Source organism: Silurus meridionalis, chromosome 6 (genome assembly GCF_014805685.1).
Source record: "Silurus meridionalis isolate SWU-2019-XX chromosome 6, ASM1480568v1, whole genome shotgun sequence".
Taxonomy (NCBI): Eukaryota; Metazoa; Chordata; class Actinopteri; order Siluriformes; family Siluridae; genus Silurus; species Silurus meridionalis.
Window position 1 is genome coordinate 19,670,395 of NC_060889.1, and position 15,792 is coordinate 19,686,186.

General features: G+C 36.4%; 1 protein-coding gene and 1 non-coding gene across 4 annotated transcripts; one reads left to right on the forward strand and one right to left on the reverse strand.

Annotated features, from left to right (window-relative positions):
* Positions 1–5,065: 5,065 nt before the first annotated feature.
* LOC124388189 lies at positions 5,066–5,229 on the reverse strand. Its single transcript, XR_006926371.1, has one exon. It is a non-coding gene; the product is annotated as a U1 spliceosomal RNA (small nuclear RNA).
* Positions 5,230–5,882: 653 nt separating this feature from the next.
* tmem88b (transmembrane protein 88 b) lies at positions 5,883–11,987 on the forward strand. Of its 3 annotated transcripts, XM_046850713.1 has the most exons (4): positions 5,883–6,681; positions 9,294–9,677; positions 11,392–11,443; positions 11,565–11,987. In XM_046850713.1, exons 2-4 carry the CDS (start codon positions 9,300–9,302, stop codon positions 11,714–11,716), a joined length of 582 nt encoding a protein of 193 aa, XP_046706669.1. In that variant the 5' UTR covers positions 5,883–6,681; positions 9,294–9,299; the 3' UTR covers positions 11,717–11,987. The 3 variants fall into 3 exon arrangements, with proteins under 3 accessions (XP_046706669.1, XP_046706667.1, XP_046706668.1); XM_046850711.1 differs by having other exon boundaries at positions 6,020–6,681; positions 11,392–11,987; XM_046850712.1 differs by having other exon boundaries at positions 6,672–6,775; positions 11,392–11,987.
* Positions 11,988–15,792: the final 3,805 nt, after the last annotated feature.

The following is a 15,792-nucleotide window of genomic DNA, read 5'->3' on the forward strand; positions in this document are numbered from 1 at the left end:
ATGTTTTATGACGTTAAAATAGATACAGAGATTGAAAAGTTTCTTTTTGTGACACTTCAGTGGATTCTTTTTGAGTTTCTGCTTCACTAAAGTGAAACAGTAGACACAAATAGTAAAACAACAGTAGCATTGTGTTACACTCCGAGTGTCTTGATGTTGGCTTTTTAAATGGGAAAAGTTAAAAACAAGTCAATTGAGTCAATTGTCATTCACTGGGACATGCTCCTAAAACTGAATTACATCACCAAAACTAAAACTGAGCACTAACACGATTACTGACATTTTATGAAATGCCAGATAAATACATTTCCAGTACAATAAACACATGTAAAGTTAAAATGTTTATGCTCAGGCTAAAAATATATGAAGTGATTTGAACAGTTGGATTATTATTATCTCCTCCTTTTCTTGCTGATTGAACATACACATTGACCAATTATCCTAATATTAATTAATAATGTATCACTTCAACATGGAAGTTTGATTAAATTTGCTGGCTGCTCTTTCTTCTGCTTATGCTTTTTCCCATGCTTCAAGTAAAAGTAGCAGGTGTAGCAGATCTGTTCTTGTGTAAGAGATGTTGTCTACACCTCTCACCATGTCTCATTAATTGACTTTTAAGCCTCTACTGTTATCTCTCCAATCAACCTACTTGTCATCTACCATCATGGGCGTGAATCCCGACATGTCCCCCCATCCGAGGATTGTCCCCCCCCCGATAATAATTATTTTAAAAATATATGTATGCTAAATAATTTTATAAGTAGAAAAAAAATAACTGCATTTAGAAACAGTTGAGTTCCCCCCCCTCCCCTTGCTCACAGTGGTTTGACCCACTGCCTGCTTTCCCAGTTCATCTCACCTTCTCTACACACACAAGTCAGGTGTGTGTTCATCTCACCTACTCTACTCACACGACTCAGGTGTGTGTCTGCAACTCAATTAATGTTTAACTCCATTAACTAGGGTATTTTATTCACTTTAAATAAAGTGATTCTCTTTAATGTAGTTGATGCAGACTCATCCATAAATTAGTTGCGGCAAAAATGCTGATTATCGATGTAATTTCTCATGAATCTGCTCTATTAGCGATTAAAATATGACTTATCTATTTAACGTTAGCTTGTTTACAATAACTTGTAGCATAGTGCACTGTAACTAACACACCAAAGCCGTTTCCCATGCAGTGTTTTATTTGGGACGACTTGGTATAATGTTAATTTAACATTAACACACAATTAGCATATTGTTTATCTGTGCATTTACTAAATGAGCACTGTGCTACATCCGAACTGATCACACTGTATTTTTATAATCAATTTCTATTCTGTTCTTAAGTGTCTTAATTAATTTAAAATAAATTTTTTTAACCTATTTTTAATTCCTTGTTTTTATTTTTTATGATAGTTTTACTTTCTTTATGTGAAGCACTTTGAATTACCATTGTGTATGAATTGTGCTACAGTATAAATAAACTTGCCTTGCAGTGTCATAGACTAGATAAAATGACAGAGAAAAGGAACATGGACATAAGATAATTTTTCAGTGCACCTAAACCATATCTTTATAAGTACAATTTGACTATTATTTGTGTCCCCTTCAAAAATTGCTCATGAGAAATTTTATATTTATTGTCCCCCCCTACTGTTAAATGAAATTTACGCCCATGTCTACCACAGTCCTGGTCTTCAAGGAAAGTATCTATCATGTTTTGCAGGCGTTTCCCTTCTGCATTCCCTTTCACTGACCTTCAGTGACTGCCCTTGATGCACAACCACAACAGGCCTGGTGTTCAGCTTTCCCTCTCTATACATCTATACTACCCTGCTCCATGTTTCAGATCATTGCTTGCTATCATTCATTATTATCCTACTAGTGTCTTACATCTAACTCTTAGTATTTCTCTCCTACTCACCAAAACTATCAATTTATCTCTTCTTCTTTTGTAGCTTCCTGCATCCTTTCATCCCTTCCTGACCCTGACAATTTTCTTCTCCACCACAGTAGTAAGTTACAGACATCTGCCTCTCCCCCTTTCCTCATCATTTTGTTCTCTCTCTCTCTCTCTCTCTCTCTCTCTCTCTCTCTCTCTCTCTCCCCCCCCCCTTTTTAAACCCATATATAATGGAATTAGCACTTAAAATAACTCTCTATTGTTTTAGGTAGACGTGTTCTTAGTATGTTTTCTGATGAGCCATCATTAGAATGTATGTATTGATGAGACATCAGAAGCACTTTTGTAAGTCACTTTGGATAAGGGTGTCTGCCAAATGGCAATAATGTAGGTAAACAAAGACAGGCCTACCTACCAATGTATGAGACTTTCTATTGTAGTGAACCTACAGTACCAAAATATACAGTGCATTCATTATTTTCACATTTGTTATGTTGCACCCTGATTATACAATTGTTCAAATGTATGCTTTTTTTTTATTAATCTACACTCAGTCCACCTTTATGCCAAAGTAAAACCAGAATTCTAGAAATGTCTAAAATAAAAAATAAAAAAGGACACACATGTACAAAAGTATTCAGACCATTTGCAAAAAGCATTTGCAATTTAACTCAGGTGCCTCCAATTTGTCTTGATAGTTGCTAAGATGTTTCTACACCTTGATAGGAGTCCACCTGTGGTAAAGTAAATTAATTACACATGATATGAAAAGGCACTCACCTCTCTATAGAAGGTCTCACAGCTGACAATGCATATCAAAGCAAAAGCCAATCCATGAGGTTAAAGGAACTGCCTGCAGAGCTCATAGACACAGACACAGGTAAGGATCTGGGTAAAAAAAACAATAGCTGCTGCACTGAAGAATGCCAAGAGCACAATGGCCACAGTGGGGTACTGAGATATTTTACCTCAGAGTGATGACATCACAGACCATTATCTCATACTGTACACACTACCGGTAGAGCAGATTAGCCGTGTTTCACCACGTAATCGACCTGGTAGGACTATTGTTCCGACCACTAAGGACAGATTTATAAATAACCTGCCCGATTTATCTCAATTTCTCACTAAACCCATAACTGCTAATAATCTTGATGAAATGGTTAACAACATAGACCTTATCCTCACTAGCACATTAGACACTGTTGCCCCCATCCGGTTAAAAAATGTTAGAGAACAAGCACCTGCATCTTGGTAAAATAGTCATACGCATGCCCTCAAGAGAACAGCACGTAATCTGGAGAGAAAATGGAGGAAAACTAAATTGGAGGTCCAGCCTCTGACAGCATCTCCTGACATTATCTCGCCTACAACTCCACATCTACACTGTTTTACATGTACAGGACAGGAAAAGCTGTATAATGTTATTACCAAAGCTAAATCAACAACATGTCAGTTAGATCCCATTCCAACTCATCTATTGAAGGAAGTGTTATATACAGCTGGTGAACCTCTTCTCAATATTATTAACTCCTCACTATCGTTAGGTCACGTCCCTAAATCCCTCAAGTTAGCAGTTATTAAGTCCCTCATTAAAAAACCTAATCTGGATCCAAACACGCTATCGAATTACAGACCAATTTCAAATCTCCCATTTATGTCTAAGATTTTAGAAAAGATTGTCGCTGCCCAGTTATGTTCCCATTTGCAAGAGAACAATATCTTTGAAGAGTTTCAGTCAGGTTTTAAGCCCCATCATAGCACAGAAACTGCCCTAGTTAAAATCACTAATGACCTGTTTTTAGTTTCAGACCAAGGCTACATCTCGCTGTTGGTTTTACTAGATCTTAGTGCTGCATTCGACACTATAGACTATGATCTCCTCCTAAATCGCTTACAGAATTACATTGGCATTCAGGGACAGGCATTAAGCTGGTTTAACATAACATAACAAACATACCGAACCATCTAGAGATGTACCAGTGCCAATTGGATCCCACTACATGTGTGGTTTTGACATTGGACCTCCTGGAGTGTTTAAAGGTTTTGGCATGGAGAAGCTGATGCTGGATCTGTGATGATCACAAATGCTGAGCTTATAAAACTCGGAGCTACTAACCATATAGACTGTATAAGACTGCAGAAAGAACATCACTTATAATCTTATACTCCAGTAATCATGTTAGTTCTCACTCTCCAGTGTTCTGTATTGTTGAAAGATTTATGATCAAACTCTTGATGTCAAAAGAGGATGGGTTCCCTTTTGAGTCTGGTTCCTCTCAATGTTTCTTCCTCATAACATCTAAGGGAGTTTTTCCTTGCCACAGTTGCCACGGCTGCTCATCAGGGACAAATTCACACCATTCACCTTGAATGTTGATTTCCGTAAAGCTGCTTTGAGACAATGTCTGTTGTGAAAAGCGCTATAAAAATAAACTTGACTTGACTTGACTACTGGGTGTAGATTCATGAGAAAATAAATTAATTTAAACGATTGTAGTATCAGGCTGCAACATAACACAATGTAAAATAGTGAAGGGGGCCTGAATACTTTCTGAATGCACTGTATATTTATCTTGTCATTACTACCTAGCTAGAAAAAAGAATTAACTTAGCTACACTATCAAATTGTATTCTGTTGTTCTAGAAGTGTCAAACTGTCTAAATTAGATCACATAGTTAAACTACTATGTGAATTGTAGTCTACAGTCAGTCTACAATGTGACTGGTGCAGTGACTGTAAAATCTGGAAATTTCGAGTGTGTAAAGGCAGCTGTAGTGCGGAGGAAATACATGAAGGACAGATTTATGTGATGTGGCCTGAACATTATCAATTTCATCATAAGAGCTGTGATTGAGAGAGACTCTGTTTATCTCCTTTAAACAAAAAGGAAAAAAGTCACTGTTTTTAAGAGCTGAATATTAATCATCAGAAATCATAAAGAGCTTGTTAAAAGAAACTTTATGGGAAATTGCTTAAGTTTAAATGGTGTTTTGGTCTGCTGTATTGGGATGTGAGAACTGAGCAGAAATGTGGAATAAATTTGTATAATTGTGTATTGAAAAGTGATGTGTTACAGAGTTTAAAACAAAAATAAACAAAAAACGATACTCTGACGATCCATTGACCTATAAAGATTATGAACATATCTATTTTTTCACCAGTGAAATCAGGGGAGAGCGCGAACGCAGTCCCCCACTACTATAAATTATGCAGTCGAGATTCCCACATTTGGGGAATTCGCAGTGGTCAGCACAACCGGAGTGCAATGGTTGAGCCTCGCCCTGGGTGAACCACCTTCTTGATCATGGTATCTCCCCTGCCAGGTAAGTATGAGTTGGAAACGGACTGTGGAGCGCTGTCACCATCACACACACACTTTACCATCATGGTGAGTGACATTTCTCATTTATTACACACACATTCACATGGAAAACCGTACAATCTAAACACTCCTAATAAATCACGTGTTTCTGAACGACGTAGTCTTTTATTTTCGAAAACGAAGAAAATAGATATAGACAATAGAAGTAAGTTTCCCATGATGCACTTCTTTTGAATATGGAATGAGGGCGACGCAAACCCTGAAGTAGATTATTTCCTTTTAGACCTCAAATCACAGAGTCGGTTCAGGAGAAGGGAAGAGTTCGAACCTTCACCATTTTCTCTCATCAATACGTTAAATTATGAGCATTTCCAGAAAAAAAAAAAAAGAGAAACAAACCCCATGTTTTTTGGCAGTACAGTATAAAGGGATGCTTTTTTTACTCTCACATAAAAAACTAACAAAGACAGTCGATACAAACAAAATTTGTCTGGTGCTAACAGGAAATCTGAACAGTGTATATACAAAAAAAGTGTAGATCAAATGATGGTGAGAATATCAAAAGAAAGGGTATTGTATTGTTTTTCGTTTGTTTTTCTCCAGGGTTTAGATTGAAATTTTTAATAAATTGGCTAGCATGCAAATAATTCATACAGAGCTCTCTACAGCAATTTACACTAGTTTTACAAATCATCAGGATTTATAAACCCAGTTTCAAATCTGAATGAGTAATTACTTAAACAAATAGCATATATAACCATTATAATATTATATATAGAGAAAAAAAAGGTTATGTACTGACAGGCCGGAAACAAGTGTTTAAACAAGAAAACATATTTTCTTTATCTTTATTAGACTTTGCTGTTATACAGTGTGCTACAATGTTATACAATGTGTTATACAGATGTGTGAAATGTTTATGTAAATCTTAATTTACCTTACAAATCATTGAGTAGTAATTAAAAATTCCTGCCCCAACCTCTTTATATAAACAAAATGTCCCAAGACACACCACAGACTAACAATTTTAAGAACAGAAGGAGGTGGTCTTACAGGGTAGGCAAGCTGAGGGGCAAGGGAAAAGCATCAGTATATCTCCCCAACTGACCACATACAGCTTTCAATCGGCTCTGAGGTGAGGGAGAGAAGAAGCTAAGAAAGTTTAATGATTTAAGAGACTAATTCTTAACCACTTTACATTAGCAAAAGAAAAAGGAACACTTTAACAATATACAGCCAAATACCTGTAACTTCATCAAGCAAAGCAAAGCTGAAGTTAGTATTTTTCTTTTCTAAGTTAGCATTAGTAACACCAGTGTGATCTAATTCTAGTCAGAAATCTTTACAGAAAGGCTTACCCACCTTTGAACACAGGAGTATTATCAAGGATTTACTTAAAGGAATCTCTACTGGGTAAACCAAAAAGAACTAGAAGAGGACAACTAGACCTCATACCACACGGTGAGTGCTTCCAGAGGAGGATCATGATGAAGTGCAGACGATGGCCACCTATCGGACCTAATTCTAATGAAATGTGAAGTATTTACACTACCAGGTCAGAGGTTTTAGGGGTCAATTTCAATTATAAAGATTAATTTAATGATGAAGTCTTAACATTTTTTGTAATCCTATGTATGTTTGCATGTTTGTACAGAGTAGAACGTACAAAAAAATCAATGTAAATATAATATCATATATCTAAATGTGCAACTAGTTTGCAAGCTGGAATTTATAATGGTGTATATTGCTACACTTGTGGAAATTACTGCCAATTAGTTGAATACTCAAAGCGTTCACTGAATGAAAACTGAAGGATGACAATAGAAACCCTTCAAAACCAAAGCAAGGTTTATGTTCTAGTCAAGTCAAGTCAAAAAGCTTTTATTGTCATTTCAACCATATATAGCTGATGCACTACACAGTGAAATGAGACAATGCTTCTTCAGAACCCTGGTGCTACAAAAAGCGACATAGAGCTACATCATACAACATAGAGCTACATAGCAGAACACAAGCTAGGACAAACGTGATTTGTCCTGGCTACATAAGGTACATTGTGCACAACCTTGTGCAAACAGACAACACAAGACAGTGTAGAACAGATACACAAAACACAAAAAGCGCTGCTAGTAAACCTACTGTATAATAAGTTATACAGTAAAATGTGCAAAATTACACTGCAAACAACAGTGTAATTTTAAATATAAAAACAAAATGTAAACATAAAAAGTTGTGCAAAATAGCAAAGTCAGTGATCAAGTAGATGTGCAAAACAGCATGGAAAGAGTTATATAGTTATAATAAAATAATTCAATATAAAATGAGTGGTGCTGAACACATGGATGTGTGTATTGAGTGTGTGTTTGAGTTCAGATTTGTAGCAGCTTACTAACACACTGTTGAGTGAGTGTGTGCATGTGAGTTTCAGTTCCAGTTCAGTTTTGTGTGTTAAAGTGCCTGATGGCTTAAAGGAAAAAACTGTTGCACACTCTGGATGTAAGGGGCCCAAATGCTTTGGAACCTCTTTCCTGAGGATAGGGGTGAAGAGTGTGTGCGAGGGGTGTGTGGGGTCGTTCAAAATGCAATTCTACTTTTCAATGTGTGGAAAAACTGCAGAAGTAAAATAAAACCTAAAAAAATCAAACTAACCTTTTGCTTCCCATTAAACCTGACAAATTATGTGAATTATGTGTGTTAAAAAAAAAAAAAAAACATACAAAATTAAAAATCCAATTGTTTGGTTCCCAGAAAGGCAGACATGAACAGGAACACATTAAAAAAAGTAAAAAATATTGTGTTCAGATTTAGAGTGCCACTTCCTGCTACATGCTACTGATAAACACACAACAGCAGGAAATCCTTTGTCCAGAATGTATATATGGCTCTTTACAGCTGCCTTACTTGTATGTTACCTCTCTTTTTTTTTAAGGTAAACTACAGTCTGCCATTGATTGGATGTTTAGACTATATTTTTCCAAAAAGGAATTAACATTAGACTTTATGTAATCTAAATTAAATGTATGACAAACCCACAGGCATTTTATAAGCATGCCAGATGCTACGTTTAGTTACTGTCAGTTAGTATTCTTTGCTTTTTTAAAAGATAAATTTCATTAAAGGTAACATTTATTTATTACCTGTGTCTGAAAGCTGCCAACTAGCTTTATGCTATTGTACATGGCATCGGTTTTCAGAGTGTATCAGTGTCTAGTGTATTGTCCCTGTTAAATAAACAAATAAATAAAAAAACCTGAACATTTTTCTACTCAGTGAGCAAAATCTTTTGCTAACGTTGAATTTCTTTTGCCAGTAATTTACTACTACTACTATGTGATCATATTAGTGTTTTATATTGGACAATAAACCTAATCAAAAGTAAAGTGCAATACAGAATGTAATGATATTAACAATAAATTAACCAACTGCAATAATTACAAATATTAATACAAACACACAGATTACCAGGTTTCCAAACAAAGAAAGTGTATTGTTTTCACTGGCTGAAGATCATATAATTGTTTTAATCTGATAGCAGAGCAATTATTATGTATGCTATTGAAATTAATACGGCTTATGATATTGGTTAATATTGGACCTGGATGAGTTGATTGCTGTACTGAAGAACTAAAAAAAACTCAGCCCCACAACTGTGGCTAGTAACAGTGTATAATACTATCCTATCATGATTCATTATTTTATCAACACTGTTAAAAGGCATATCTTTCCTACTGATCTATATCTCAAGATAATACAATTTGTTATACAATGCTAAATTGGAAAAAATGCAGGTGATATTTAAATATAATATTACAAGACATTTCTTAGCATCTTGTTGCCAATATGTTATCATATTAATGTTCATTATCTAAACATTATTCTGGACCAATACTGAAGTAAATGCTCTCTATGTACTCACACAAGTATTAAAAAGTGAAGAATAATCTGTTTAAATAATAATGGTTTATGCATAATTCAATATATTAGACATCACATAACCAAAAAATATTATAATGCTTAATATAAAGCGGGGGATTTCTATAATAATAGCAATTTCATTTATTTCTTCTATGCAGGTCACCATGAGTATGACAGGCACCCTGGAGAAGGGAGCTCATCATAAGACGCTCGACCTTTCTGAGGAACTGCCACCAAACCACCACCAGCAGCAAGGTATTCTCCAGCACAGCAGCTCCACGGCCTCCATATCTGCAGATGGGACACCCATCAGCACCTTAGGAGTGGTGGTACCTCCACCATATTCTGCACCAGTGGGTGGAGGTTGTGAAGCTCCCCTAGAGCTGAGGGGCTCTTTGGACTGTTGGGCATGTTCAGTACTTGTAACAGCCCAGAACCTTGTGATAGCCACTATTAACACATGCCTGGCTGCTCTGGTGTTTGGCCTGATCCTCACTCCTGTCATAGTAATGGTGATGTTCGGATTTCTGTGCCACTCCACAGTAAGTATTTAACAATACATATTACAACTGAAGACATTAGGACGAATTAGAACTTAAACCACAAAAAAAAATCAAGATTATGTTAAGTCTCTCCCTGTTGGTGTATAAACTCTTAATCTCTGGCAGCTGTTTAAACACAAGCATTAGTGAGGGCAGTAGGGGTCACATCATCCTAGGGGTCCACCGTAGACTCCTCAGGGGCTCCAATGACTAAGTGATCCACTTTTAGATGGTCAAACAGATAACCAAATAAGAGAAATTTCAAACAGCCTAAACTGTTGCACAGACTGAGTTTTTAACTCTTTCCATCCTCAGTTATTATAGGTCAAACTAGAAAAATGTTTTCCTCCTCCCAGGCTACCACAACCTTATATGTTTCAGGACACCAGATTAGTAAAATCATTAAGCAAGAAGAAAAGCTGATACAAAAGGAAGCTGAGGCTAAAAGCAGGCCACAGAGATCTAAACTAGCTGTACATTTGCTGTACACTGAATGCACAAAGCTTACATTTTATAGCCTTTTGAGAAAACACTAATGTATTCTAAATTAAGGATCTCAGAGGTTGTTTATATTGATTAAAACAAGGCCTTTATATCCTTGCTTTCTATATGACATGCTTCAAGATGAGGGTTCACAATAGAAAATAAACAGTTGTTTACAGACTGACATTTACATCTTTACAGTGTACAATCAAAAGTATCAAACCACCCCAGAAAAAAATCAGTACCTGATTACTACAAAGATTCAAAGAGTCATTTGCAAGGGACTTCATGGCACCAGCTCATAGGGAGAAAAAAAGCAAGCACAGATGGGTTTATAGAAGTCTTATCAGCTCACCTCCTGCCCTGTCCACCCTACATTCTCTCCTTACGCTTATCTGTTCATTCCCCCTTTAGAGGGACATACCAAAGGAATTTGGGAAAGAGTATCATGTTTTCTCTCACATTTTTACTCTATAACTCTTCACTCAGTCGAAGTGTATCATGTTAAATTATCTCACTCAAGTTCAGCAAAATTATGCAGATACTAGATCTTTATGTTTACAAACAATTCACATAATTGGCAATACTGTAGACATTTCTTTTCTAAAAGAGACTATACATCTTCCAGTTAAGGTTTTTGGGGTTGGGGTGGGGGTTTAAATGGCAACTTGAAACAACTTACCAGCTTATAGCACTCATAAAGTCAGTGATGCCTTTACAGCCAGGGTCTTAATGTGAATGTGATAATGCAGCAGATATTTGAAACCCATGTGTCTGTTCCTTGTCTGTCTGCACTTCAGAAGCACATTCTTTCAGCAACACCTCATCCTCTAACTTCTCCTTTAAAAACATTCTTCCTTATCTACTCCCAGTCAAATGCCAAACCACACTAAATCTAATAGAAATGCAAAATACAAGAGTGCGATGTAGTGATGACAGATATCACTTATATGTTGTGCATTAAAATTGTATAAATATTGCAAGCTTTATGTGTGTGCGTGTGTGTGTGTGTGTGTGTGTGTGTGTGTGTGTGTGTGTGTATAAAAGTGTAGATGTAGATCAAACAAAGTAAAGTAAACCTATATGTATAATGGAACAAATAACACACATCTTATGAGATACATAAATGAATCTGATTGGTCTAACTTAGATAGGGCATTATAATGGCATTTCCTATGGCAAAGTACAATTTGTTACCTTTAATTACATGACCATGCTCTTTCTTCTTAAGGTGCGTCCACAGGGAACATCAGCCTACTGCTTGGACCAGCTGACTGATGGAGGTTGTGTGGCTTTGTTAATTGTGGGCTTCCTGATGGTTACCCCACTGCTCGTTCTGGCATTGGCTGCCTATTGCAGACTGGCTCGTCACCTGCAGCTCAGTCTCTGTTTCATTCCTTACAGCCGTGCTGTTTACAAAAACCTGCCTGCCACACACCACCATGGCCTGGGAGAAGGCTGCTGTGGACAAGACCCAGGTCAAGACAAAAAGAAGGGAAAAGTGTGGGTATAACAATAATGGGTCTCAACAAATTTACCATATGCAATATGTTTAATAAAATATACAACTATTTCTCTTATAGTGGGTTCCTTATGTGTGGGTTCTTGGCACATATTGTAATAAAATAATCCATTTTCAAATCACTATACTGTATAACAAGTAGATTGCATATCTCTATTTTGTATTCAAACATATTCACGCACACCATCACTAATACAAGTTAGTATTTACAATTTACAAGTTAGTATTTATAGCCAGCCAGCTATATAGATAAAGTTATACTTTTAGTTTAGTTTTTTTAAATAAACTGTAATATTTGTACAAGATTGAAATGTTGTGTGAATTTATCACTTCAGAAGATGATATCCTTCCAAATAAAATATTTTATAAGTATCTGCCAATGCTACTCCTGCAATTAAAATGTGAACTCTTAAGCTGTACATGTGCTACCTGTTTTTATCCCCTGCATTCTGTTGCATTTGATAATTGTTTTTGCTCCAAGATGTGAAAACTGATATGGAAAGTCAGGCAGTTTACAGCATGGCAAAATAATTATCACTTATTAGTTTATTTTCACTAAAATCTTCTCATTTAAAAATGATTAACTCTTACAACTGGCATGATATGTACTGAAGTTTACAGTAATTAATTTGTTTGATTTTTTTCATCATTCAGCGTGGTCTATGTCAAGTCATTCTAGTTTGTTTATACATGGCCTGCAAATCTAATTTACTGTTGCTATTAATTCAGAATAATGAATACACAGCGAATATTAAAATGTATATACTGTCATGATTACTAAATTACCTAATTTGTACACATCCAAAAGAGACACACGCATTCTAAACCTTTTCCCACTTGCTCTTGCAAATACTAAACAATTCATAAACGCTTTTCAAACCCTACATAATGTCATATAGTCTGTTTAACTGTCCTCTTGAATGCAGTGTGTAAAAGCCTGTGCTCAAAGCAGGACAAATTAATTAGACTAACATTTGCTAGTTGTAATGAGCTCATATGTGAGGAAACATAGCAGTCATAAGAGATTGAAAAGAAAGCTTAACTATTATAAATGGAGTCAAAACCAGAGTAAAATAACCAGAGTAAAATAACAAGCCACTGTTTCCTGTTTGTAAATTCTACAAATTTACAAACCCTCTTATGCCCTCTACTGTTTTACTCACAGTACAGCAGTATATTGCCATTTGCACCACATAGCGTTATCCTCACTTCTTCAAATACACGTGTTTGATACTTATTTATTTATGTAATTATTTTTAAAACAACATCTGAGGAAGTAATTGTATTTAACCTAAGTATTAATGTAAAGGGATTTATGCACCCGTGGCTAAGTGCCCTTGCAGTAGGATTGACAGATTGGTTCAAGGTGGAGGTGGGGTATGGTAGGTATGTGTTGGAGAGAAGGGGAATGAAAGTTAGTAGGAGTAAGACGTGTGTGAATGAGATGGAGGGCAGTACAGTGTTATGGTTGCAGGAAGAAGAGGTGGTAAAGGTGGATGAGTATAGGTACATGGGATCAACAGTGCAAAGTAATGGAGAGTGTGTTAGAGAAGTGAAGAAAAGAGTGCAGGCAGGGTGGAGTGGGAGGAGAAGATTGGCAGCGTCTGCAAGAATGAAAAGAAAAGTTTATAGGACTGTGGTGAGACCTGCTATGTTGTATGGTTTAGAGACAGTGTAATTAACTAAAAGACAGGAAAGAGGCAGATGTAGAGGGAGGTGTAGTATGGATAGAGATGATCTGCTGTGGTGACCCCTAATGGGTGCAGCCGAAAGGACAAGATCAAATAGAATAAGTAGGCGGCTAAGTATGCTTGCATATTTATATAAAGGACACAACTGACCTTGCCAACAAAAGCTGCAGAATTAATGTTGTTAACTTAATGAACATCGGTCAGCATCTGGTTAATATATTAAATAAACACAACTTCTTGTATCTGCAAGTTGAGAAGAAAGAAAGAGGAATAATAAATAGCCACAATAAATAACATAGGCCTTACACAGTCACATCAGTCTATGTTTGTTGCAATACTCAGTTGCCTCCAGTTTGTATTGTATTACCAGCATTTGTTTTGTTTCAACTGTTTTTTTTTTTTTTTTTCATTGCAAAAACGTTTTAGCTAAATTAAATGAATGCTATTATTTTGGAGACAGATTATCCTCTGTGGTGACCCCTGACGGGAGCAGCCGGAAGAAGAAGAAAGAAAAATGAATGCCATTGTTACTCACCTGTCATTGTTACTTACACTCTTTTTCTGTGATTTTAAATTTACACTGAATTATAAATTGTTTTCCTTTAAGTTTAGCAAAGGTATATTTATCTTCAGCAATGCAGAGTATTAGGGAAGCAACAGCAGAGAATTTATGTAACACTGGAGTGAAAGCACACAGGTAGCAAAGACCCTGATCCTTTGTCACTGGCATGAGACATGTAAAATGAACATGGACGGTTTTTGGTGGAGATGGAACAGTCTTAAGACATGGGTCAGTTGTTAAGTGTAATATTTGGGCCAAATGTAAAATATAGATCTGTGGGCTCCATTTGTGTGGCAGCCTTATTGAACAGTTAAAATGTAATTTCTAATAGTGAGGTGATAATATTTTCATACACACAGCTGTTTTCCCTATTCCTGTTTGTAACGCAGGTGTAATGATCTTTATCAACAAGGTTTCATCAAACCAATAATTTTTATTATGATTATTTTAGATGGGAAAAAAATTAGGGAAATTTAATTATATATATATATATATATATATATATATATATATATATATATATATATATATATATATAGAGAGAGAGAGAGAGAGAGAGAGAGAGAGAGAGAGAGAGAGAGAGAGATTTTAAAATCCACCAATAGGGTCGCATCTAGAAAAGCGCAATGGTTCTTGGGTTTGCAATTTTAACCTCATAGTAGTTTGCAGTGGTGATAGACCGGTTTACGGGCGAGGTCAGACAGGAGTCTCCACAGACTATGATGTTTGTGGGTGATATTGTTATTTGTGGTGAGAGTAGGGAGCAGGTTGAGAAGAGCCTGGAGAGGTGGAGGTATGCGCTGGAGAGAAGGGGAATGAAAGTCAGTAGGAGTAAGACAGAGAACATGTGTGTGAATGAGAGGGAGGGCAGTGGAGTGGTGTGGTTGCAGGGAGAAAAGGTGGAGAAGGTGGAGGAGTTCAGGTACCTGGGATCAACAGTGCAAAGTAATGGAGAGTGTGTTAAAGAAATGAAGAAAAGTGTGCAGGCAGGGTGGATGGAGTGGAAAAGAGTGGAAGAAGTGATTTATGACAGAAGGGTATCTGTAAGAGTGAAAGGAAAAGTTTATAGGACTGTGGTGAGACCTGCGATGTTGTATGGTTTAGAGACAGTGGCATTGACTATAAGACAGGAGGTGGAGCTGAAAGTAGCAGAGTTGAAGAGATTTTTATTGTTAGTGATGAGGATGAACAGGATTAAAAACGAGTTTATTAGAGGGAAAGCGCATGTAGGACATTTTGGAGACAAGGTGAGGGAGGCGAGATTGAGATGGATTGGACATGAGGAAAAGAGGAAGGCCAAGGAGGAGGTTTATGGATGTAGTGAGGGAAGACATGCAGGTAGTTGGTTTGAAAGAGGCAGATGTAGAGGACATGGGGTTATGGAGACGGTTGATCTGCTGTGGCGACCCCTAATGGGAGAAGACGAGAGAAGAAGAAGATGTAGTGTTACAAACTCAAAATTGTACCTTTTTTGTTAGATTTTCAAATATTTTTTTCTTTATTTGAAAGTGTGTAAACTTGTGATTTAGCTGATTGGTTTGGTTAATGGTTTAGAATACTTTAACCGAGTTTATAATATATATATTTACATATTTAGTTTGACATTGCTCTTTTGGATTGTAGAGTTAGTATGTAGGAGTAACTGCCTGATGTCTGCGGCCTCAGAAAAGGAAGCACACCATTAAAAGATGGCTATATGTGGGATGAGGGATGGTGGATGAAGAGACTAGATCATCAGAAGTTTACAACAGGTTAATGGACTTATGACTGGTTTAGATATTGAGTTGTGTGCACAATGCCATTTGTTTATGAATTGAACCATGGATGTTCCAGGGTTTTTTTAAATATCGCATTGAA

Bases quoted from the DNA above. Each gene is read 5' to 3' on its own strand.
- tmem88b (XM_046850711.1), top strand. From the start codon at position 9,300: ATGAGTATGACAGGCACCCTGGAGAAGGGAGCTCATCATAAGACGCTC. The intron at 9,678-11,391 runs GTAAGTATTTAA...TTTCTTCTTAAG, and splicing joins GATTTCTGTGCCACTCCACA to GTGCGTCCACAGGGAACATC.